Here is a 23,417-nt window from a genome sequence, read left to right as displayed (position 1 = left end):
AACCAACTCTGAAAAGGAACCTCTAACCTCGGTTCAGGTATAAAGTCATGTTGAACCACTTTACACTGTGCTGTGCTGCCCAGTGTAAAGTGGGCTGTGCTGCCCTGCATAAAGTGTCTCAATGGCATGTTAGACATAGTAAGCACTATATATGCATGCGACTACAATATGCTACAAAATATAACCTTTCTGATACACAATAATACAAACACCATAACAGCGGTTGGTCAGAAGATTTAAGTGATAAAGACATTGATAGATACAGACAAAAAAGGCGACCGAGACAGAAATAGCACAGGTAGAGAGACAAGCACAGAAAAACATGGTGAGTGAAAGAATGAAAGGGAGAGGCAGGAGGAGCGCCATCCTTCCATAAAGCGAATGTGTATTATCGGCACCCTTTATAACTCAAAAACCACAAGTCGCTATTTGGCATTAGTACAGGAGGCTGAGATCTCGGCAGTAAAGTTATCTTGCCTTCTGACGCCGCACACCTATGTAGAAAGGCTCTTTCTGCATATGCGCGCCTTGCCAATAAATAAAATGCACACATTACCCAAGTGCACTGCGTCTTTCCTCTGTGGCCTGGCTGCATTATTGGCCATACGTGATGACGATTATGGCACAGCTGCACTGTGACTGGAAGCAGCGCCTGACCCATACTGTCAGATTTTTACCAGATTACATTATTTTGCAATGACGTGGGGCACCGGGGTAAAGAGAAAGCGTTACGAACACCACAAAAGGCCACTCCCTTTTAAGTTAACTGTCAACAGTTGGGTCTGAGGGATTGCGTCAATTGATGAAAACAGCAAAATTGTACCATCAGTTTGTGCAAAGGTTGCAACACTAAGTTGCACCAAATGATGACAACAATATGTACAATGTAGTACCATTCAAAGTCACAAAGAAAGCTACTTTACAAATGGCACGAATTGGTGTGGTGGACAAAAGGTTCCTCCTATAGATGGCAACTCAGTAGAAATATTTTGGCCCTACTTCCAGTTCACGAAAGCATCATTGTTTATTTTTGCTGATATATATAGTGCCAACAAACTGACTTGCTTGTTCTTTACACCACTAAAAATAAAGATACGCATGCAGAACAAATGCAATCTGCCTCATAAAGCACAAACAGTCCCAGAAAACAAATAGTGCTTCGCGCATCAAGAGCTGGCGGCTCCTGCATCCAGGTGTGCATCCTCGATTAAAAACACTTCTACAAATGAATAGCCGATCTAAATTGGCAGGCCCACAGCAAACTCCGGCATTAACATTCAGTGAATTAAACACTAGCAGCTGACGTCTGCTGTGACCAGTGCTTAATTTGAGCAGGTGCTTTCAGGTGCTCAGCACCGGCACTTCTTTCACAGGGCCAGGGCTATGATTTCTGATCCAGCAGGTGGTGGTCTCAATATTAATTGCCCAATTTAAAATAAAAAGAACCACATACCTTGCATGGTGACGGGCTGGTATGTTTTCATAGGGAGGCATACATCTGTTCAGGCAGGCATGATTGCGTATCATCACTTTAGTGATGATGTTGTAAAGCCTGTCATGAATCCAAGAAGTCATCACTAACGAATGGCTTGCATTCTGTTCTACGAGTCTGCTGCACCATGCCAATGCCTGGGCCTAAGCCTCCCATTGGATAATTGTAGTGGGGGCCTGCAGCCCTGCATTGCTACTATCTTCAATGTGCTTGATGTGGCTGTGGCCCACCTGCAGTTTTCATGCGCTGCCTTCAAGCATGCTAATTGCTGACTGTGCTTGAGCCCAGTAGGTGCAACAGCCATACTCATGTCTCACAGGCATTGCAGCATTACAGTTGGGGACAATGATTTTGCTGTAGCAGGCAGGGTCACAGCAAGCTGAGCAGTGGATGCCTATGCCGTCGTCATAACTGGACCAAACTAATTACAGGCAGCACTAGCAGTGACATGACCTGCTGTGCTCAAGCAGCCTCCTGACCTGCAACAAACCCAGTCAGACCGCACTGATTAATAGGTTAAAAAAATGCATTTTCACTTGGCGTTTATTTTGTTTTCTCACTCATCTGTCGGTGTAGGTAAAGAAGTAAAATGCATGTCTTATGGGACAGACAGCACAGCATGGTTACAGGATAGAGACTGAGGCAGTGCGGGTGTTGAAAGTTGGGCACACCGGAGGTAGAAGTGGGCTGTAGCCTCCATGGCAGCATTTTCAGCCCCGGCACTTCATTTTTTAGAAATTAAGCACTGGCTGTGACCTGCATACCACTTATTGGAATCGCGTATGGCCAATTCGGTCTTTCATCCTTTCGAAGTTGGCAAAATGAGAAACGTGGACACCTATTTGAATAATGCTTTGAAAAAATGCAACTGTGAATTTAAAAAGCACAGAAGGTATTATTGTTTATGTTATTGAGGTAATTAATGTACACTGCAAACCGAGTTACATAGGCTTAAAACTCAAATCACATTCAAGAAATACAAGAACCAGAAATGCATGGTAGTAACAGGGAAGAAGACAGTTCCACTAAATATCTTTAAAAAAATTAAGGGGCTTATTTACAAGCCCCTTGCGCCGAAGGTGTGGCACTTTTTCACATTTTAAAAAGTGGCGCACCGGCAGCGCAAGAGGCTTGTAAATGAGCCCCTAAATCTGGATAAAGTTAAGTGCACAACAAAAGATAATCACTACTATCTACATGGCCGTAGGTACCTTCCATGCTGCGCCAGATTACTTTGCAGTAGATTCGAGCTATTAAAAAAGTGCAGTATGCGCAGAGTTTAAGCTCCAAACTCCACGATTTAAAAGCAGCGCAACACCTACCACACACAACCTTGCCTTCCACCCGTCCAGTACTGAAACAGAGTTGTCTTGCCACAATTGCCAAAAATAGCCTCCGTAGGGGGGAAAACGTACAATGAACTCTCTGCAAACATCCTACCAGCCGTGGCGTCTGTCATGACGCCGGAGGGCGGCAGGTCGGCAGAGGCTCCCGGCAGCCTCGAGCGCACTTCTGCAGTTGAAGCAGGCCAAGCCAAGTGAGAAGAAAAAAGTGTGTGGGGACATAATGGAGAGTGTGTCATGCCGCTGGTAAAAGATCAAATCCCAGTGGGCGTGGCCAAAAGGTGACAAGAGAGGAACAAGGAGGGACTAAGAAGCCTCCTTTATTATGAGAAGCATACGTTTTGCATGCAACATGACGACAACTAATTAGAAAGATGGGCGGGGCTTCAACTCTGCCTCCAAGAGCTTAGGCATCTAAATTGATTCCAACAAGCTCTCGAATGCCGAGAGCAGCATATGCGCTGCTTTCGACAGCCGAGACCTAAAAAGGGTGAAAAGGAATACTGTCTACAGTTGTGTTCTATAAATGAGATGCAACAGAGAGCAAACACATGAAATGCTCCATCTGTTGCCTAGAAATTTGCAGGAAATAAATTAGAACTGGAAAGATCACATGCATTGAGAAAACTTATGTATAGTGTGATAAACCTGGAAGACAGTAGTAGCAAGTAATTATAAAAAGAGTTGTTGAATTCACTTTGTTTTTTTTTAATTATGTTTTTCTTTTTGTGATATGGATTCAGAAATAATATTAAACACTTTTAACATTACAATCATAGTAATACATTATATAGGTAGTAAATCTCAAGGAAACCTATGTATTAAGCACTATTCAGAGCTGGTGCATCTCTATAGTCAAGACATTCCAATCCTACCCTTATTCCATGCTAGGGCAAACTATAAGTAGAGCTGCTGCAAAACCCACCTTGTCCCAGTTGGGTGCCCTGTAGTGGATATGTGTGTGACTTTGAGGTGTTTGCGTGTGCTATGTTCCAGGTATTGTGATGGGGGAATTGCGGGTACTCTTTTAATAGAGGCAGCTCAGACCATGCTCAGACTTCTGTTTTATTTTAGAACCAAGCAGGACTTGGCACAGGTAAGTAACATATACTTTCAAAATACAAGACTGTTCAAGGGAATGCAGTTGTGCTTAAAATTGCAATTGTTACAGGTTTGTAAATGCATTGTAAACAGTTCAAATTACACAGTAATTACTTTTTGTTACTTTTGGATTAATTTGTGTACTGGGTGGTATGCACAGATACCACACCTTAGTATCTCTAAATTTCCAAGTTAGGTATGACTTTTTATACTTTCCAATAGAATAACTTTTTTCTTCATACAACACAGCTCACCATTGACATTTTTTAGGCCCAAGATCTCTTTACATAGGTTCCTAGGGGGAAAAGTGTTAGCATTTTCTCAAGTAAGTATATGATTTACGAGGGTGAATTTTGGGGTTTAGGATCAAGGTTCTCCTAGATGGGCACTCAAGTTGCACGACCAGTGGCACTGGGGCGGCTGGGTGCAAAGTGAAGGGGCCCAATGTTAGCCAGGGGGGCTAAGGGGCCCTTCGGTTAGGGACTGCTGATGAGAAGGCAACTCGGGTGTGGGAGCAGAGCTCCTGGAGTTAAGGTCTGCACTGCAGGGGCCAATGACCAGCACAGGAGCTGCACCACCAGTGGCACTGGGACGGCAGGGTGCAAAACGGGGAACCTGTGCCTTACAATGGAGAGCTTTGGTTTAGCAAAGAGGCTGCATGCTCGGGCAGGGAGACGTCCTGAAGGCGACCACCAGCTGGAGAGGTAAGCTGGGATCTTGGTGGATGCCTGGACTCCTTTGGTTGGGCCACCCAAGGCCTTGGGGTGTCAGGTGCAGGGGTGTCTTCTGGCATCAGGGTTTCTCTCCAGCTACGGTTGGAGGGGTACCTTCAGGCTGAGGATGTAGTCACCGGCTTGATTGAGGTCGAGGCTCACTAGATTTCAGGTCAGGATCACTGGGGAGACCTTCTTCGGGTGTTGGGCCACTTTCACTCGGGCCATGGGCATCGGGTGCAGAATCGCGGAGTCACCGGAATACGGATTCTGGAGGTGAGATTTGGTTGAGCAAATCTGGTGCTCACATGAGACAGTCTGTAGGAAGGTCACAGGAATGGTCCTCCGGGCTCTGGGGGTTGCTGGACTCACCAGGGTTCATGCTGTAGGCAGGGCGTAGAAAGGAAAGGCCAGTAGGGCTGGCGCCAAGGCAGTTGGTGTCCTCTTTCCCTTCCTGGGTTAGCACAGCTCTTCAGTCTTTCTTTCTTCCTCGAATCTGAGGATGAAAGGTTCAGTGTCGCCCCTAAATATTAGATTAAGGGGCGTTAGAGTGTGCAAGGGGTGTGCAGGTCGGGACTAATAGGTCCCTTCCTTGGGGTGGGTACACCCCCTATTATGCCACCCTCCAGTGGCAGGAGGCAGGCGCCTCTTCCTATTTGGCTGAGTCCCCTCATTTTCAAGATGGAGGGGATGGCGATGTGTGCTTCACTGTGCTTCACTGCGCCTTCCCCCCCCAAGGGGTGGGATTAGCAAAGGTGTGCACAACTCTTTTCCTAGCTTGGATTTCCCGCTGATTCTCCTGCCCAAAGTGGGGGCCACAGACCAGTGGGGGGCAGAAAAAGGCAGGGACCGCGTACAAAGGCGGCAGGGCTTTGAAGCTTCCACTTTCGAGAACCCAGCCCATCCTGGGGGAGGTGGCATGTCTCCTCTGCCCAAGATGAGCTTTATGTCTGGAGCCAGAGAGCAGAGGCTCTCTATCCAGGGGTCCAGAAACTTGTATGGTAGTGGCAAATGGCGGGCAGCCATTTAGGAACCACACCAGGGCTGGTCGATTTTCAGGGGACATCTCTAAGATGCCCTCTGAGTGCATTTTACATTAAACCCCACACTGGCATCTGTGTGGGTTTAATGAGCCGAGACGTTTGCTACCAAACTTCTCAGTTTTTAGTAAAGCCATTATGGAGCAGTGGCCATATACTAGTTATGGATTTACTACACTTACAATGTCTAAGAATGGACTTAGATACTGTAGAGTTACAGGGCTCATGCATATGTACCCTTACCTTAGGGCTGGTGCACCCTGCTAGAGGGGTGACTTACCTAGGGCTTAGGCAGTGGATTGCAGGCATGGCACACAGGGATGTGTGCCATGTCAACTCTTCAATTTTCTCTGCACCAAAACACACATCCTGCAATGGCAGTGTGTGTTTGTTAAGGTGCAGGGCCTCTAAGGGAGGCACAACAGGTGCTGCAGCCCTTAGAGGCCTTCACTGGTCACAGTGTCCTTGTTACCTTTTACAAGGGACTTGCCTGTGGCCAGGGATGTGCCAATTGTGGATACAACAATACAGTCAAGGGAAAGAACACAGGCCCTGGGAAGGTGATTGGCAGGGACCCAGGGCACATCAAGTCAGGTTGCATCGGATGTCGGGCAAAGTATGTGTGTGGGGGGGATACAAAAAGGGGCACTTTACTACACATATGAATATGCATACACACATAGGGGCTTTCTGTAAGATGTCCTCATTCACTGATATATTCAAATGTCATCCGCGCTTTGCCACCACAGCATAAAGCATGATCACCCCACTTTATCCTTTAGCAGACTTAAAACTTTATAAAGAAATACACTACAAGCAGCACCATTTTGCCTTATCACATGTGCAAAACTGACAGGAATGGAGCACATTTTAGTGCAAGGGCTGGTGTGCTTAGGCTGCTGGGCCCCTCCCTTAATTCATATTTCGACATATTCCATATGTTTGCAATGAATATATATCATTAAAAAGCCCAATGCACATTTGCCAAGCCAGACTCATTTGCGGCGCCAGTGCATCTTTCTCACGGGTTTTTGCGGGGGTGGATGTGATTTCCAGGACATTGCAATCTGATGTTTGAATAAGACGTACACCAAGTCCACAAACCTATGTAGATATTTGTCACTTTTAGGCCATGTATGTTTTCCCAACAGGGCGGATTACGGTGTGACCAGGAGTGCTGTGTCGACTAATGTGAAAGTTACCCCCACAATCGCTTGGGCTCACAGCCCTGCTCCCAATGTGATGCAACTGCACTGTATTGATTTATGTCAGAAAATGTCCTGTGGTAATGCAACAGGTATTTCGAAGTTCCTGAAAGGAGAGGCATAGGGGATCAATGGTAATATGCTGGCGGGGCTTACCTGGCGTTCCGCAGCCAGCAGTAACTTGCGACCTGCATCGACCGCAATGAGTGGAGGGGCAAATGCCCGACAACGAGAGCCAGGTGTAAATAGGCGTCCCGTCCAACAATCTATATACTGCCACAGGCGCCAAGGAGGGGGTCTTTCCCAGCCAGCGTATCCGCTTCTGCCACTGAGCCGCTACATAGTAGAGCTCATAGTTAGGCGCCCCCATTTCCCCTCCTGCATGGGCCTATACAGCTGTGATAGCGCCACCCGGCGCATATCCTTACCCCAGATCAGCTCCATAAGGAGCTTGTTGACTTCTCCGAAAAGCAGGCAGGTAGCATAATAGGCAATGCCGAAAAAAAATACAACAAGCGAGGAAGAATAAGCATCATGGAAATCGCCACCCTACCCACAGGGGATACAGGAAGCAATGTCCAGAACTGCAGGGACTCCCGAATAGAAGTCAAAGCCTCGCCCTAAGTCCCATCGAGGAGAAGAGCATTGGTGTTGAGGCAAATCTGCTGCCTCTTGGAACGACGACGGTTTGATCTCGGGCTCAGCCATCTCTCAAATTGTGGGGTCTCTAGTGGTGGCGTCGCCATCCCCTTCACATCTAAACATGTCCAGGCATCCTCAGGGATGAGAAGAATCAGGTATACTCACTGTTGATGGCCTTAAGTCTAACTGGGAAGAGGAGTGTGTATTTCAGTCGAGGTTCCGGAGTAGCCGTTTAACCGAGGCGTAGGTGTTACGACGACGCTGCACCTCCATGGTGAAGTCTGAATAGGCAGTGATGGTAGTGCACTCGAATTGCCTTGGGCCCTTAGACCTGAAAAACTGAAAGATCAAATCTCGGTCTCTAAAGTTCAAGAGCTGCGCTATCACAGGTTGCGGTGGGGCCGGCCCGGTATGTGGTGTGCCCGCTCGATAGAAAAGAACTGGGGCACCCTGCTGGCCAAACCTATGGATCCAATCATTGCTCAAGGAAGAGCTCCATGCTGGCTCTGGGAAGCCCAAAAAGCGGACGTTGTTCCACCATGAATGGCCCTCAACTTCCTCCACATTCCGCTGCAAAGCGGTGATGTTCATCCACATTTCCGGTACGTGATAATGTAGCTCCTGCACTGTGGGCCGCATTGAGGTTAGAGCGGATCATCCACCCATGCCACCAATTTTTGGTGATCAGTTTGGAGCACGCCCAGGTCTATGGACGTTTAGGTTTCACAATCATCTCTTGCAGGTGGGGCCCAGTACCAGCTAAATCACTCTCCCGTGCACCTCTGCAGTGTGAGCACAGCGGGCCACGTATGCAACCACACTCTCGGCAGCCGGTAGTAGAACTCCACATCACTTCCAAAGTGCCCGGGCATTGACGCCAATTGTGGGCCAGTCTTGCTGTCCAAGGGACCAAGAGGGGCAAATGTACCAAGGCACTTCCGCCTGCAGCTTCTCCGCTTACCAAATCAAAGCCAATGCAGCGGGGCATATCACTTGTGGCCACGGACCACAGCCTCCTTCAGTACCAGCAGTTGACGCATCCAGGTCCAAACAGTGACCAGGCCAGGACACCAGCTGGGTAGTTGGCCCCCACCACGAGGCCCACATATTCAGTTTAGGCTATGATAGGTATCAATGTCTTGGGGTCCCCTCAGGGCCTCAACTCTCACCGAAGTGTTCACAGGTCCCCTTCTAGATGGTTCCAGCATGTAGTGGCCCCACCGCTGGATTTATGAGCCATGAGGACGGGCGGGAGGGGCAGGATTCCCGTCAAAATGCTATAGGCCGCTGATGTACAGGGCCACCCTCTGTCTTTAGTACCTCTGGGGAGGGCGCTCAGATGTCGGGCCCCTCTCCTGCATGGAGTCTTCGCTGGCAGCGTACCTTCTCCAGCCGTCCGCTACGTTATGGCCATGGGTGCCGCAACCCGATCACCCACTGAATACCTCTGCGCTTCTGGGCCCAAGGGTCCCCAGACACACCCCTCCCCCGAGACTGGGGGAGGGGTGCCGCAACCCACCTTGGGAGGAGGTCACTGGGCCAAGGGGATCCCTCCTTCACCGCCACCAGGACCACGGGTCCTGGCTAGCGTTAATGGACGCTGCCAATTTTTCCCCCTCTGGTTGGATTTGTGTGCTATGGCCACACTAATAGCTGAAATCCGGGGTTTTCCTGAGGGTCTGGGTTTTACAGGGACCTTCAGGGCGGTGCAGCCCCTAAAGAAGCCTCGGGGTACCGGCTAGGAAAGGATGCTGCAGGATTCTTTACAAGACCGGCCAGAGCTCTAAGTGAAGCCACTGCTCCCGTCGTCATCTTGGCCACACCCCCTTCACTAGTTCCTCTTTAATCACATTTTATGTTCTCTTTAATATTCTTACTGTTCTTTGTAATAATGGGTTATTCATGTCGAAGGTGCCTGTAACAAAACTGTACTCTGAGTGCAGTCTCAAGAATAGCTAACTACAATTATTTTCAGCATTGCATATTCTACCCCTTCTCCTTAAACTCATAGCACCTGCAGTCTTGTTTTACAGAAATGGACCATCTGCTCTGCCACTTTAATGCCAACAGGTTCCAGCAGGGCAGACTGCCAGCACTTCAAATGTTTGTTTGTTCTCAATTCCATTAGGTGCCCACAGTCCTGATCCACAGGAATCTGTTTTCAGATAGGCAGACTTTGATTGTTTTGACCTCTGGACTTTTGTAAAATGTTTCTGTTCCCAGAAATCTGCGATTTAAACATGAAGTTAAACTGTGTGTGAGGAACTCAGAAAAGGCTTTTATTTCCAACGGGTTCTCATTTTTTCCTCACTTATTTAAACTACTGCTTACATCTAAATCTTTACATTGGGGACTCCGTGAGGGTGTAATCTGCCTGTGGTTAAGTGCCACCTATATACACAATTCCCCTTTGCTACTTCAGTTTGCTGCTGTCGGGCTAAGATTTAAAATTCATTCAAGAGGTGAAAATCTAAATGATAAAATGCTCCATCTTCTAGTGGCTTAGAGAAGGGGTAAGCACTTACGGAACACAATTGGGGTTTTACCCACATTGGAAGCCACAAAAGAGTAGAAAAGGTTGGTGCCTCACTCCAAGAATACAGATTATGAAGATTAGATTTATGTGGTTGTTTCAATATATGTTGGAAACCCCAGTTGGATCCTACAAGCACCATTCATAGAACATAGTGACTCAAAGTCTGGCCCAAGCCTTCCTCACCAGTCACCAAGAAACAAATCTCAGACTACCACCAAGGCTGAAAATATTCCTTCTTATGGGGTTCATAATTCTGCTGCTGTGTAATATTGTGCTTAACATCTTGGCTACTCTGTTAATGTGCTGTACTCTTCTCAAAATGCCTGCTTTTTTATCACAATAGAGTGCCATGAGACCCTGACGGGTGAGTAGCACGGTTTACAAATCCCTAATTGATTGATTATAAGAGCTACTGTCTGTTTAAAGACATATGTTTGTTAATCTGTCCTCCTCTATACTTTTTAAAATCCACAAATGTGGTAAATTTGCTTTTGATGTAAAGTTTTGCACGGGGAAGGACAGCTGAATGATTCTCCATAGTACTACCTCTCGCCTCCAACTTAATCCACTAAAGAGAACTTTAATTCTGATCTCTGTATTGCACTCTGTTCAATCTGACCAAAATCACTGCAACTCAGGTTCAAAACTCTGCAAACAAACCCTTCTAATCAACGCGGTGAGGTAAATTACAGTGCAGAATCAGCCCTGCCCAACCCGTTGTTGCAGCCAGCCTCAAATCCTTCATACCGTGCTTGCTTCATTATTTTCACTCACAGTCTACTGAAACTCTTACCGATCTTCTAAACTCTGATTCTGTTCTTCAAGCACAAGCAATGCATGCTCATCCAATGCAAGCAGTTGCTCAAACACCAAGGAGGGCGCAAACAGCCCATTTTCAATCGAATCAAAAACTCACCAGTGTCATTGCAGACCGTATTCACAGCACTGCTGCGCACACTGCTAAGCGGTCTCTCACTCACCTTTGCCTACTGGTTCCTTAATTAGAAACATTTACAATATGCCCACTTTTATTATTTTAACTTACGGTTTCAACAATATGTGCTGCATGATCTTCTTCTAAGCATTGCTGCTGTTCTTCAGATGTATTAACTGCAGGATCCTCCAGTGGCTCCTGAATAAACAAAATGACACACGTCTCAGCACCTCAGTGACAAAAAAGCTGCAGTTCCAGCAGTAATCATCGCACAGTCTATCACTTCAGCTCAATTACATGGATGTTCAGGGCTGATTTTATAACAAGCTGCCTAGGGCACCACCACCAGAGATAGCAAATAACTGTACAGAGGTGCACAAATCTAACATTTAACAGGCTATGTCAGACTACCTGTAAGACAATGCCCTCTTTTTGCATGGTTGCCCCCACTTTTTGCTATACTGCTGATGTGCTGTGAATGAGTATGCCTCAGTTCCTGCCAAACAGGTAACCATGGCCTATGTTCTTTCCCTAAACTGCATTGAAAACAAAATCCAATTGCCACTCTTTAGCCACAGGTCAGTCCCTTGTAAATGGTACCACAGGTACCAAGGGCACTGGGGCCAGGGAAAGCCTCTAAGGGCTGCATCACTTATTGTGCCACCCTTAGAGGCCCTGCACCTTTACATATTCACAGTGCCTTTGCAGGCTGCGTGTTTTTGCACAGAAGTGAAGAGTAGACATGGCACAATTGTGTGCCATGCCTACAACCCACTGCTCTGGCAGAGGTCAGCCACCCCTCTAGCTGGGTGCACTATAGCAGTGGTGAGGGTACAGGTGCATGAGCCCTGTACCTCTACAGTGTCTAAGTCAATTCTTAGACATTGTAAGTGCAGTAATGCCATTAAGAGTATATAGTGCTAGATCTGGTGGCAAACTCGACAGAGGCTGGTGAAGCCAAACGTTTGGAATTACTAATGGAGTGTCGGGATGCTGCAGAACAGGAACTGCGGTTCCTGTGCAAACAGCACACGGCCCGCCAGTATGGTGAGGCCTGGCAAATTATTGGCGCAGCTACTTCGCCCTCCTCACCAGACATCATACATCTCGGAAATAGTTGACTCGCAGGGTACAAGACATTACTCCACCCTCGACGTTTGTGACACCTTTTTGTCATATTACAAGACTCTCTACACTTCTACACTTTCGGGAGCCCGGAAGGATCCCGGTCCTTATTTGAATGAGATCGCCATGGTCTATCTCGAAAAACACATGCAGGACTTTCTTGCCGCACCTATCACTCCGGATAGCATCATCGAAGCCATCGATGCATTGAAAGGCTCTTCTGCACCGGGCCTTGATAGCTTCTCTGCTGATTTTTATAAAGCGTACAAAAAGGAGCTGGTTCCGAGATTGGTGGAGGTGTACGCTGAGGAGGTAGAGTCTGGCATACTACCACCGACTCTCCGTGAGGCGGTTATTGTTCTTCTCCCTAAACCTGGCCGTGACCCTTCCGTGTGTGGCTCATACAGACCCCTTTCATTATTGAACTTAGACTATAAGATACTTGCTATGGTTCTGGCCATCCAACTTTCGCTTTTGATGGAATCCATTATCTCGCCGGCACAGTCGGGGTTTGTCCCACATCGAGCCACCTCTTTAAATTTGAGGACATTGTTCTCTGTTTTGCATAAGATTGATCCCTCCATTCCGGCCGCTGCTGTGTTTTTGGACGCTGAGAAAGCGTTTGATGCGTTAGAATGGTCCTTTTTTTATCGATTATGAGGCGTATGGGCATGCCTGAGATGTTTGTATCTACGGTTCTTTATTATACACCGCGCCTACGGACCGGCTCCGTTTGAATGGTACCATCTCTGAGAAGTTCTCGTTGTCGCGCGGCACGCGGCAGGGATGTCCCCTCTCCCCGTTGTTGTTCATCCTGGCAATGGACCCTTTGGTCCACCATTTTCAAGAGAATCACCTCCACCGGGGGACTCCAGTTTCGCACTGGGCCTCTTCTTCTTTCTTTATACGCCAATAACATAATTTTGTATCTCGGAACGCCTCAGACTAATCTAGAGCCTTTAGTGTTGGAATTAACCCGTTTTGGAGGGTACTCGGGCCTCTGCATTAACTGGCACAAATCCGTCCTCTTTCCACTCACCCCCTCCACTCTGCCATGGAACTGCACCTTCCCTCTGGAGTGGAATATCGACTCGGTAAGATATTTGGGGATCCATATACATCTCAATACGGTTTCCATAATTAGGCTGAACTACGGCCGCGCTCTTGACTTCCTGGAAGACCATCTCGAACGATGGATTCGCCTTCCTTTATCTATGGCCGGCCGGATTGCTATAATAAAAATGTTTGTTCTACCTCGCTTTTAATATCTTTTCAATAATATCCCAATTCCACTTACCAAGATTTTTTTTTTTGCAACTTCGTTCCTTACTGTTGCGTTTAGTTTGGGGTGACAAGACTCCACGTCTGTCTTGGTGTGTCTTGACCCTCCCTTATGAGAGGGGTGGCTTTGGGGTTCCCGAATTTTTTCTTTATTTTTTGGTTGCACAATGTTCCTATGCCTATTCCTGGTTCCACCCGGATGCCAGGATTTTATATTTGAAGCCGGAGGCCGACCTGGTGTTGCCTGTTCCGCTTAACGCTGTTCTCCCCAGGGGTATTCCTCGCTACCCGCAAGATATACAAACAGTTTCGTCCACCTGCTGGGCTTGCGAAAAGCTGCGCAGGCTGCTCCAAGTGGACAGATTATTCCCCCGCCCTTCCCTTGCCCAATGCCCACTGGCTTCCCATTACCGGCGAACCCGTGGTCCAACGCACACTGTCCAAATATCATCTCCACACGATAGGCGACCTGTTCCCAGAGGGGCATGTCTTCTCCATAACTGAAGACCAACGATTTGTCAACCATTCCTTTATGGACTCTTTCATTTTGACTAGACTCCGGTCCTTGCTACGCGCCGAGTTCCCCTCATTTCCGATTCTTCCGAATGATATTGCACCTCTCACGTTATCATACAGAACCGGTCTGGGGCACATATGGTCTCTAAGCTGTACAAATTGTGTTTGGACTTGCTTCCTTCTTCGAATTCCAAGGTACGCACTGCGTGGGAATTGGATCTGGGCTACCCAATGACAGACGAGCAATGCGCGTGGTGCTGTGGGGCTACGAAAGATGTGCCCATCAATAGCAGACACAAACTCATCCACTTCAAGTTTTTGAGACGACTGTATCATACTCCTGCCCTTTCCCATAAGATTGATCATTGCAGACCTCATTGCTGTCCTAAGTGCAGGACTCCACAGGCTGATTTTTTCCACCTCGCTTGGCATGCCCTCTTTTGCATGATTTCTGGGTCCAGGTGCATCACATTTTTGGCGATATACTGGGCATTGTATTAACTCCCACCCCAGAGATTGCCCTTCTGGGCTATGTCGCTAATTTTCTCGCCCGGTCCGCAAATTAGCTGCCTTCGGATTTCTGTTAGCGAAGTGCGAAGTTGCGTTGCTTTGGTGCTCTAGACGCGCTCCAAGTTCGCGATCTTGGCTTAGAAGCATGGCTTTCTGCAATGTTAATTGCGTAGAATGTTCTACACAGATCCCACCTGCATCACGTCCGGTTGACATTTGGGGCCCATATCGTTCATACATTGCTAGGATTACTGAGGAACAACAATCTCAGTCAATGTGCTCCATTGTCCCGGAGGGGGTTGGGTAGTCTTATAAACACGGATGTGTTGGTGGTGCCCGTACTATTCCCCTTGCTTCAATCCCACTTGAGGTGTCTTCCAGGGCCATTTAATGCTCAGATGTTACAAGCTGATCGACGCTCTATTATGCGGATACGGCTTTCAGTTTTTATGTGTAGTTCACTACTCTGGAATGCACTTTTATGGGTACAGGGGATGCGCGATTTGTAACGCTAATTGAACATAACCAGGAATCGTACTATTATTATGCTTTTATTGTATGATATGTGCTGCTCTCACTCTTCCACATGATTGTTCATTTGTCATGTTTAACTGATCCCTGCATCAATGATATATTGCTGGAACTGTTTTATTTTATTTTCTCATTTGAAAATGATAAAGTTTAAAAAAACGAACTAAAAAGTGCTTACTTACCCTTTGTCTAGGACATGTTCCAGTGTGATATCTAGGAGTACCACACTGAGTAGAAAAAGTAATCCAGAAAGTAATTCAAAATAATCTACCAGTAATTTCCACTGTATTGAAAACATTTACAAACCTGTAACAAAGTCATTTTCCTTCAGCTTGCTTGTATTGTTCAACTAGCCTTGAAAATGATCAAATACCTGTGCAGGGCTTGCTTGGCTCTAGGAAATAAATATAACTAAATAAAATTTTTATACAAATCAAATTGTTCTGAGTTCAGTCTTTGAGTGTGTGACATCATTTTCTGATTGAGTGTGTACAACAAATGCTTAACATTACCCTCTGATAAAGCCTTACTACTCGCCCACACTACCACAAATAGAGAGTAAGGTGCTATCTACGTTTACCTCTGCCTACCTTTGAGGTTCCACTGGACTCTGTGCGCACTATACCTCATTTTGGTATATTATATACTGAGCCAGCTTCCTACACTACCCCCTATCTATCAGCACTGCACACGAGAGAGACAGCAGCCTTTGCTCCGAGTGTTGCACATTCAGTCACTTTACTTATTTTTGGAGCCCAGCTTTATGGTCACTCACCATGTCCTCCTGAAGCCTAATTTGTTGGCCCAAGCATTCACTCTGTTCAACAGGGATGTGAACGGTCCATGGAAGAGGCACCTGTGACAATAATATGTTCCGAATTAGTTATATTTCTGCATTTGAATAAGGGATTAGCAAAAAGGGAAGCACAAGGCAGGATGTTTAGATATTAATGAACACAATAAGCTTCAAAGTCCCAGGTCTGCTAAAATCCTCTACCACACAGTGTGCAAGTGCGCTATGGATGTAACTCCGGTATCTGATTAGTATATGGAGACCCACAGACCATGGCTTCCGACCTCTTTTTATGGAGGAATCAAGATGTCAGCTATTGCTAAGCAGTAGATCCATATTAAAAGTATCCAGGGGACATTTTACAAACAGGTCAATTAAAAAGATTGGTTTACAAAAGGAGTACCTGAAAAAGTCCAGAATCGAGAAATGGGAGTCAGGTTCTTTAACAAAGCCAGCTATAGAGGAATTATGAGTAGGGGAAAAGATAGCAACCTTTTGGAAAAAAAAGCAATAGAGGAATAGGAGAGAGAATTACAATAAAACGAGAAAGAACAATGACAATTTAAATGAACACAGAAGAGTGAATACAGGCAAATGCAAAGAAAGCAAACAGTACACTGCCATTTCGTAATATATTACATGTAAGAAAAGTATGCGCCGCTTTTTAAAAGATGACGGAAGAACAGGTTTTGATCATTAGTCTTTTGCAAATTATGCAACTTATGCTACTGAATCTAAAGAACTAAAACGTCTTTATGTTTTCCTGCCAAATGTAAAGCATTTGTTTAAATCCAGTGCTCTCGACACTTAAGAGTCCTAATTTAGTTGTAAGGAAAATGTTACTTACCCTATAAACATCTGTTCGTGGCATGTAGTGCTGTAGAACCACATGCTGTGCATACTTCTGCCATCTCGTGTTGTTTTTCTTCAAGGTATGTATTTCAGAGTCCCGGGACCTATTGACAGCATCTATTAGTGGTATGGTGCATGAGCACCTGCTCCACTATCAGATTGTTTTTCCTCACACATAGGGCAAGGTTTGGAAATGGAGCACAATGAAAATAGGAAAAATATGATGATGCAAAGCAGAGAAATATAACTAACGAAAGAACAGAGATATCCGCAAAGACCTAAGGCGACGAAGGAGGAGGTTGGGCTCACGTGAATCTACAGGACTACATGCTTCGAACAGATGCTTAGATAGTAAGTAATATTTTATGTTCGTGGCATGTGTAGCTGGCCGCCTTCAGCTCCAGGGCAGTAATGAAGGCGCCTTTCTGCAAAAGTTGTATGATGTCCTGTAGAGTCACCATCTTGAAGTGCTCCAACAGAATGTATATGATGAGAGGCCCGAGATCGAGGATGAGCCTGAGGGTGCCTTTTTGGGGGGCGGGGGGACTAAGAAGGTAGAGAGTGTATGCACCCTTTACATGGGGTTTAGGCGGAACGAACTCTATGGCCCCACTGTTCAGAAGGGCCTGTACCCCGTCGTGAAGGAAATGGATACGTTCTTCGGACAATTTGTGTTGGCGAGGGGAGATGCTTGGTGGTGTTGGTGTAAGTTTCAGACAATATCCCCCTTGTATGATATCTAGAACCCAATGGTCTTGGCAATTTCTGACCAGCGCTGCAGAAAACCCTCCAATCTTCCCTGACAAGTGTTCTGTGATCAGGGGATACACCAAAGGGTGTTACTGCTTTGATGGGGTAGCTCCCATTAGGGCTGCACCCTTACCTGTAACTTTTCCCTTGTTACCCCGGTATCCACCCTGATAGTAACCCAGTGAGGGGGATTGGCTCCTTGAAAATCTCCATGTCAGATTAAGGACACCCTTTAGCATTGGAGGGTACTGGAGGGAGCGTTGGGGGAAGAAGAGGGTTTCCACAAACAGACCATACTCTTTTTGCTGCACATGAGGTTCATCATTGTGAAATGTGGTAACCCGCTGTAGAACCTCTTGATATGCAGTGACCTTATCTGAAAGGGAAGGCTTAGCAGGGTACATGTTTGGGTCCGCTAGGAGTTCAGTATCATAACCGTCCCCCCAAGGCACCAAGCCCAGTTGGTCAAGAAAGCGGACATGTGGGTTATAAGGGAGTCTAGGACTGTCTCCAACCCCTCAAGAGTGAGGAACCCCGAGGTGAGTGCTGTGACAACTGTAAACGTAACCAAAACTAGGTCTGTGCTAACGGGCAATAAGGTCAAGCCTCACTTACAAAAAAAACAAAAAACGAGCACCAATATTGCCACCTTATTTCTACAGGGGCCTGATTTAGCCACAACGACTCCTGATTTGAACAGTAAGTCTCTCGACAAATTTTTCAGTCTGGAATAAATCAATTATTTTAATCTGATATTTTGTCAAAACATATTTAAATAAATTCACATGATTAGAAGCATTGCTTACTTGACTCCACGCTTACTCACAACAAAAAGTCTTATATACAATTCAATTATTCAACCATACATACAGTCCATACAAAACATAGAATAAATTTACATCAGTTATTACAAAAAATTATTTACAAACATAGTTTCACAAAACAGCATTGGAAATAATTTTCGTTTTAAGCAGTTTTGTTTTACAACAACACTCCTAAAGCTGTAAGAAAAAAGGTCTACGCGTTTCGAAATCCCTTTGTTGAAGGGAGGTCTCATCAGGACCACATAGCTGTAAATGATAGAACAGGCATGAGTCAATCTGATAGAAGACCACTCCTGTATCACTTGTGGGTAAAGGAAGGGGGGACCTAGTCCTACCTCAAAGGTGCTCAGTTTCTTTAGGTGTGGGCTCTGAAACAAACAGAAGAACAACACAACTAGATGTCAGATACTAGTTGACTAGTCTATATACAAATGAACTCGAAACAACACTAAAAAGCAACCCAAGTCAGGTGTACTCACATTCGCCGCTTTCAAACAGCTTTTTTCTCTTGAAATGTGAAGTCTGTTGTGATAAATATAAGACCGTATGTAAATGAATGCATACTTGAGCGGGAGAAGTTTTCACCTATAAAGAGCAAGGGGAATCGCGTTATAAATCAGCTGGAGTCGTTCGTAGTATCCTATATCTAAAGGCACTATGATGTTTCGGCCCGTTTGTATTCTTACCAGCGTTGCTCATTCAATGAGACCATTCGTTTGCTCACGCCGTCTTCCGCCGTGTTTAGTTGCGGAAAACTGGAAACGCCATGTCCGCGACTGCGATTTCTACGTTGTACGTGCCATTACTTCCTGATTGCAAGGATTTTGGGAATTGAAGTTTCGTAACGAGAGCCGTAATGTCGTTTCTCTTAAGTGCTATGCCTTCGATGACCTGTTGAACGATCAAAGTGTTGCAAACCATTTAGTACGGGCAGCAATAAAGAAAAAACATCCAACAGTTTGCTCACTTTTGGGTTTGCCACCTATACAAGGGCACCATAAGTGTGGATCGTGTGTATGCTGCTCGAGTACAGAAGAAGGACTACTTTTCCAACACAAACAGGTGTTTTGGAAACATGAAAAGTTCTCGAATTGCAAATCACGATATGTGATCTATGGCATAAAATGCCCATGCAAAAAAATTATATATTGGGAAGACAAACCAAGAGGTCAGATGCCGTATCATCCAACATAAATCACGAATAAAGAACAATGTTATCTCTGCACTGCTGGTAAACCATTGGCGGACTAACAATCACAACTTAAATGATTTAAAATGGACTGTAATTGCTAAAATTGAGAGGGACCTGAGAGGCGGAGACATTGAAGAAAAACTGTCTCGCAGCGAAGCGATGCTAATCATTAAATTCAATACAGCCATAGATGGCTTGAACGAAATCTCGGAAATATATCGACTATAGGTCTAATTGGGTGGATACATTGGGACTCACCCTTCGCCAATATGTTTGGCTCAACAATAAGACATTTGCCCGTTGGTGTCATCCACCCGTGACCTTGGCTTCGGTCAGCGCGGGTCTCTTTGGTAACTATACCCATTAGACCACAGAGTAGTACCTCAACTGTTAAGTCCACATCTTTGTATTAATTTTCATACGAGTTTTCCCAAACACCAACAATAGATACAAATAAATTTTAACGCAACCCAGTCAGTTGAATCATCACATAAATCCTTCATTCCAGACCAATCATCTTGAACAAGCTTAGGTTTCAATTCGACTTATCACATAGTTCAGCAGGTCATCGAAGACATAGCACTTAAGAGAAACGAAAGACATTACGGCTCTCGTTCCGAAACTTCATTTCTCAGAATCCTCGCAATCAGGAAGTAATGGGACGTACAACATAGAAATCGCAGTCGCGGACATGGCGTTTTCAGTCTTCCGCAACTAAACACGGAGGAAGACGGCGTGAGCAACGAATGGTCTCATTGAATGAGCAACGCTGGTAAGAATACAAACGGGCCGAAACATCATAGTGCCTTTAGATATAGGATACTACGAACGACTCCAGCTGATTTATAACGCGATTCCCCTTGGTCTTTATAGGTGAAAACTTCTCCCGCTCTTTCCACATTTCCTGTTGGAGTACTCACCACGCCATATCAAAAGTAAGGATTGCTTCTCCTGATTGATCATATTACTTACTGCTTCAATTCAAGTATGCATTCATTTACATACGGTCTTATATTTATCACAACAGACTTCACATTTCACATTTCTAGAGAAAAAAGCTGTTTGAAAGCGGCGAATGTGAAATACACCTGACTTGGGTTGCCTTTTAGTGTTGTTTCGAGTTCGTTTGTATATAGACTAGTCAACTAGTATCTGACATCTAGTTGTGTTGTTCTTCTTTTGTTTCAGAGCCCACACCTAAAGAAACTGAGCACCTTTGAGGTAGGACTAGGTCCCCCCTTCCTTTACCCATAAGTGATACAGGAGGGGTCTTTATCAGATTGACTCATGCCTGTTCTTTCATTTACAGCTACATGGTCCTGATGAGATCTCCCTTCAACAAAGGGATTTCGAAACGCGTAGACTTTTTCTTACAGCGTTAGGAGTGTTGTTGCAAAACAAAACTGCTTAAAACAAAAATTATTTCCAATGCTGTTTTGTGAAACTATGTTTGTAAATAATTTTTGGTAATAACTGATGTAAATGTATTCTATGTTTTGTATGGACTGTATGTATGGTTGAATGATTGAATTGTATATAAGACTTGTTGTTGTGAGTAAGTGTGGAGTCAAGTAAGCAATGTTTCTAATCATGTGAATTTATTTAAATATGTTTTGACAAAATATCAGATTAAAATAATTGATTTATTCCAGACTGAAAAATTTGTCGAGAGACTTACTGTTCAAATCAGGCGTCGTTGTGGCTAAATCAGGCCCCTGTAGAAATAAGGTGGCAATATTGGTGCTCGTTTTTTTTTTTTGTGACAACTGTAAAGGCAGCACAAGAGGTAGATGGGGTGGATTAGGAGGAGGAGGAGGAGGGAGAGAAGGAGGAGAGCGAACAGGGGGCAGAGGAGAGGTAGCACTTAGGTCTTTTGGAAGGGGAAAGCACTGATGGGCTGATGACCTTTTCAAAAGTCAAGTGCCTAGATGGATGTGGATCTGCGACTACCGAGCAACCATCTGTTTCTGAAGCCACTCGAGGATTGGCTACCTGAGATCTTCGGGAGCCACAGAGGAGGCAGCAGTGGAAGAGGCACCTCAATGGGATAGATGCTCACCCACTGGAAGACGTCAAAGGTTGATATCAGAGCCGAATGCTTTGGATTGGTTGGTCTCGGCACCGAACTTGCCTTCAGCTCCTAGTGTTTCTATCTAATAGGTCTCTGCTCTGAAATCTTCACCTCCACCCCTTTCGAGTCAGAGGGTGGGCGAGGGTGCGCCTCCAGATCCGGCACCAAAGCTACATATGAGGGTCTGTTTCGAGCAGGATTTTGGCACTGAATGTGGAACGAGTGGTGTTGGCAATTGCTGGAAGGCAGTGGTGCACCAGAAGTCTCATGGGCAGCACAGGAATTTGGGCTGGTTCCTCTAGGGGGTGACTAAGGGGAGCATCAGTATTCATTGCAGTCTTTTGCTGCTACTGAGCTGGCAGATGCTCTTTGGCCTCAAAGTCTGCCTCGAAATTAGCGCTTTCGGGGGAGAATGCTGGTTCAATTTTGACACCTGGAGTATCCACCTCTTCAATATCCGATTTCTACCGCTACCCAAAGATATCTGGAGTGTCTGCCACCTCTCATCTATGTGGCATCTGAAGCAAGATGACAAGCACGTTGGTTCCGTAGAGTCTGGGATGCCAGACAGGCAGGCCTGGAGTGCTCTTGAAGGTAGGGCGATAAACCGAGACTGCAGACTTCGTTGAGGTCAGACCTCCGGTACTTGGTGTGGCAAGTCAGACAGATTTGAAATAGAGTTCTTTCCATCACAGGGACATTCTCAACCCAGAAGAGGGAGTTAGGAGGTATATAGCCACGGCGGAGTCGAATGGAACAGGGCTGTTGAAAACAGACGAGAAGCAGGATTATTTTTTAGAGACCGACGAAGGGATGGTTCCAGAGGATCCAGTGAGAACACCACACCAACTGCTTGTGTCTATACAGCACTGACTGGGCCATGTCAGTGACCAGGGCCATGTGAGTGCCCAGGGCCACGTGAGTGACCAGGGCCATGTGAGTGACCAGGGCCATGTGAGTGACCAGGGCCATGTGTGTGACCAGGGCCATGTGTGTGTGTGTGACCAGGGCCATGTGTGTGACCAGGGCCATGTGTGTGTGACCAGGGCCATGTGAGTGACTAGGGCCATGTGAGTGACCAGGTCCATGTGAGTAACCAGGGCTAAGCGCTGGTAATGTTCGGGCCCCTGCCTACCAGGGCGTGCATGCCCCCGTCTCTCTATCCGGAGGTGGGCTGGGGGACGGATGGAGTGGAGCTGCCTTGCCTGGTGTTGCATCCCCTGCCTCTGTGATTCCCCTACATTGCAGTCGCTTGGTGTGCCTTGGACCGGCTGGTTTCGCCCCCCTGCTTCCTTCTGTAGTCCACACGGAGTACATACCTTTCCATTTACTTCTCATTTGGGGGTGTCTACCACGAAAGCCATACCCTTTTATCATGGCTAAAGACAAGAACCCAAGCGTGATGGCCCGGCAGTGTACAATAGATTAATACACAAGCACAGCTGCACAGGCCCCAGCTACGGGTATTCCACAACTGACTATTCCAGACAATGCCGCCATACTGGCTGCCATAACACAATCCAGGGACATGCTGGAGGCAAAGATTGGGGACGTCGGGTCCAATGTCATGCTCCTCAGACAGGATCTGTGCAATGCTGGACAGCGCATAACTGAGGCAGAGTCCATAATATTGACAGTAGAAGACTGTCACGGTACTCCAGAAGAAGATCTCTGCCATGGAAACCATCGCAAAGGCTTGGCGGTGCGAGCGGAAGACACGGGAGGGGCACGCCCACCGAAACCAACCTCTGATTTGTAGGGTTCCCCGAGGGCTTTGAGGGCAGTGACACTGTGGACTTCCAGGCAAAATGGCTGGCAGACTGGCTCCCTCCCGGTCTCATGTCCCCTTGCTTTGTCACTAAACGCACTCATCGAGCCCTGCTACAGAAGCCGTCGCTGGGCGGCAGACCTAGACCCCTGATCGCACGATTTCTTAACTTCGAAGAGAGGGATATCATCCTGCAAC

At 46.2% G+C, this 23,417-nt stretch overlaps 1 protein-coding gene across 1 annotated transcript in view; it reads right to left on the bottom strand.

The window, feature by feature from the left end:
- The window catches only part of LOC144820832 (uncharacterized), a 933,795-nt gene that overhangs the window by 504,489 nt on the left and 405,889 nt on the right, over positions 1–23,417 (bottom strand). Inside the window, exons 10-11 of the mRNA XM_078677961.1 lie at positions 15,745–15,825; positions 11,118–11,204 (exon numbers count right to left, since the gene is read on the bottom strand). Coding sequence (XP_078534087.1) covers positions 11,118–11,204; positions 15,745–15,825 — 168 coding nt within the window. The remainder of the gene's footprint in view (positions 1–11,117; positions 11,205–15,744; positions 15,826–23,417) is intronic.

The sequence above is a fragment of the Lissotriton helveticus genome, chromosome 1_1 (genome assembly GCF_964261635.1).
Source record: "Lissotriton helveticus chromosome 1_1, aLisHel1.1, whole genome shotgun sequence".
In the NCBI taxonomy this organism is placed as follows: domain Eukaryota; kingdom Metazoa; phylum Chordata; class Amphibia; order Caudata; family Salamandridae; genus Lissotriton; species Lissotriton helveticus.
Note: the sequence above shows the minus strand (reverse complement) of the source record. Positions and strands in the feature narration are given on the sequence as shown.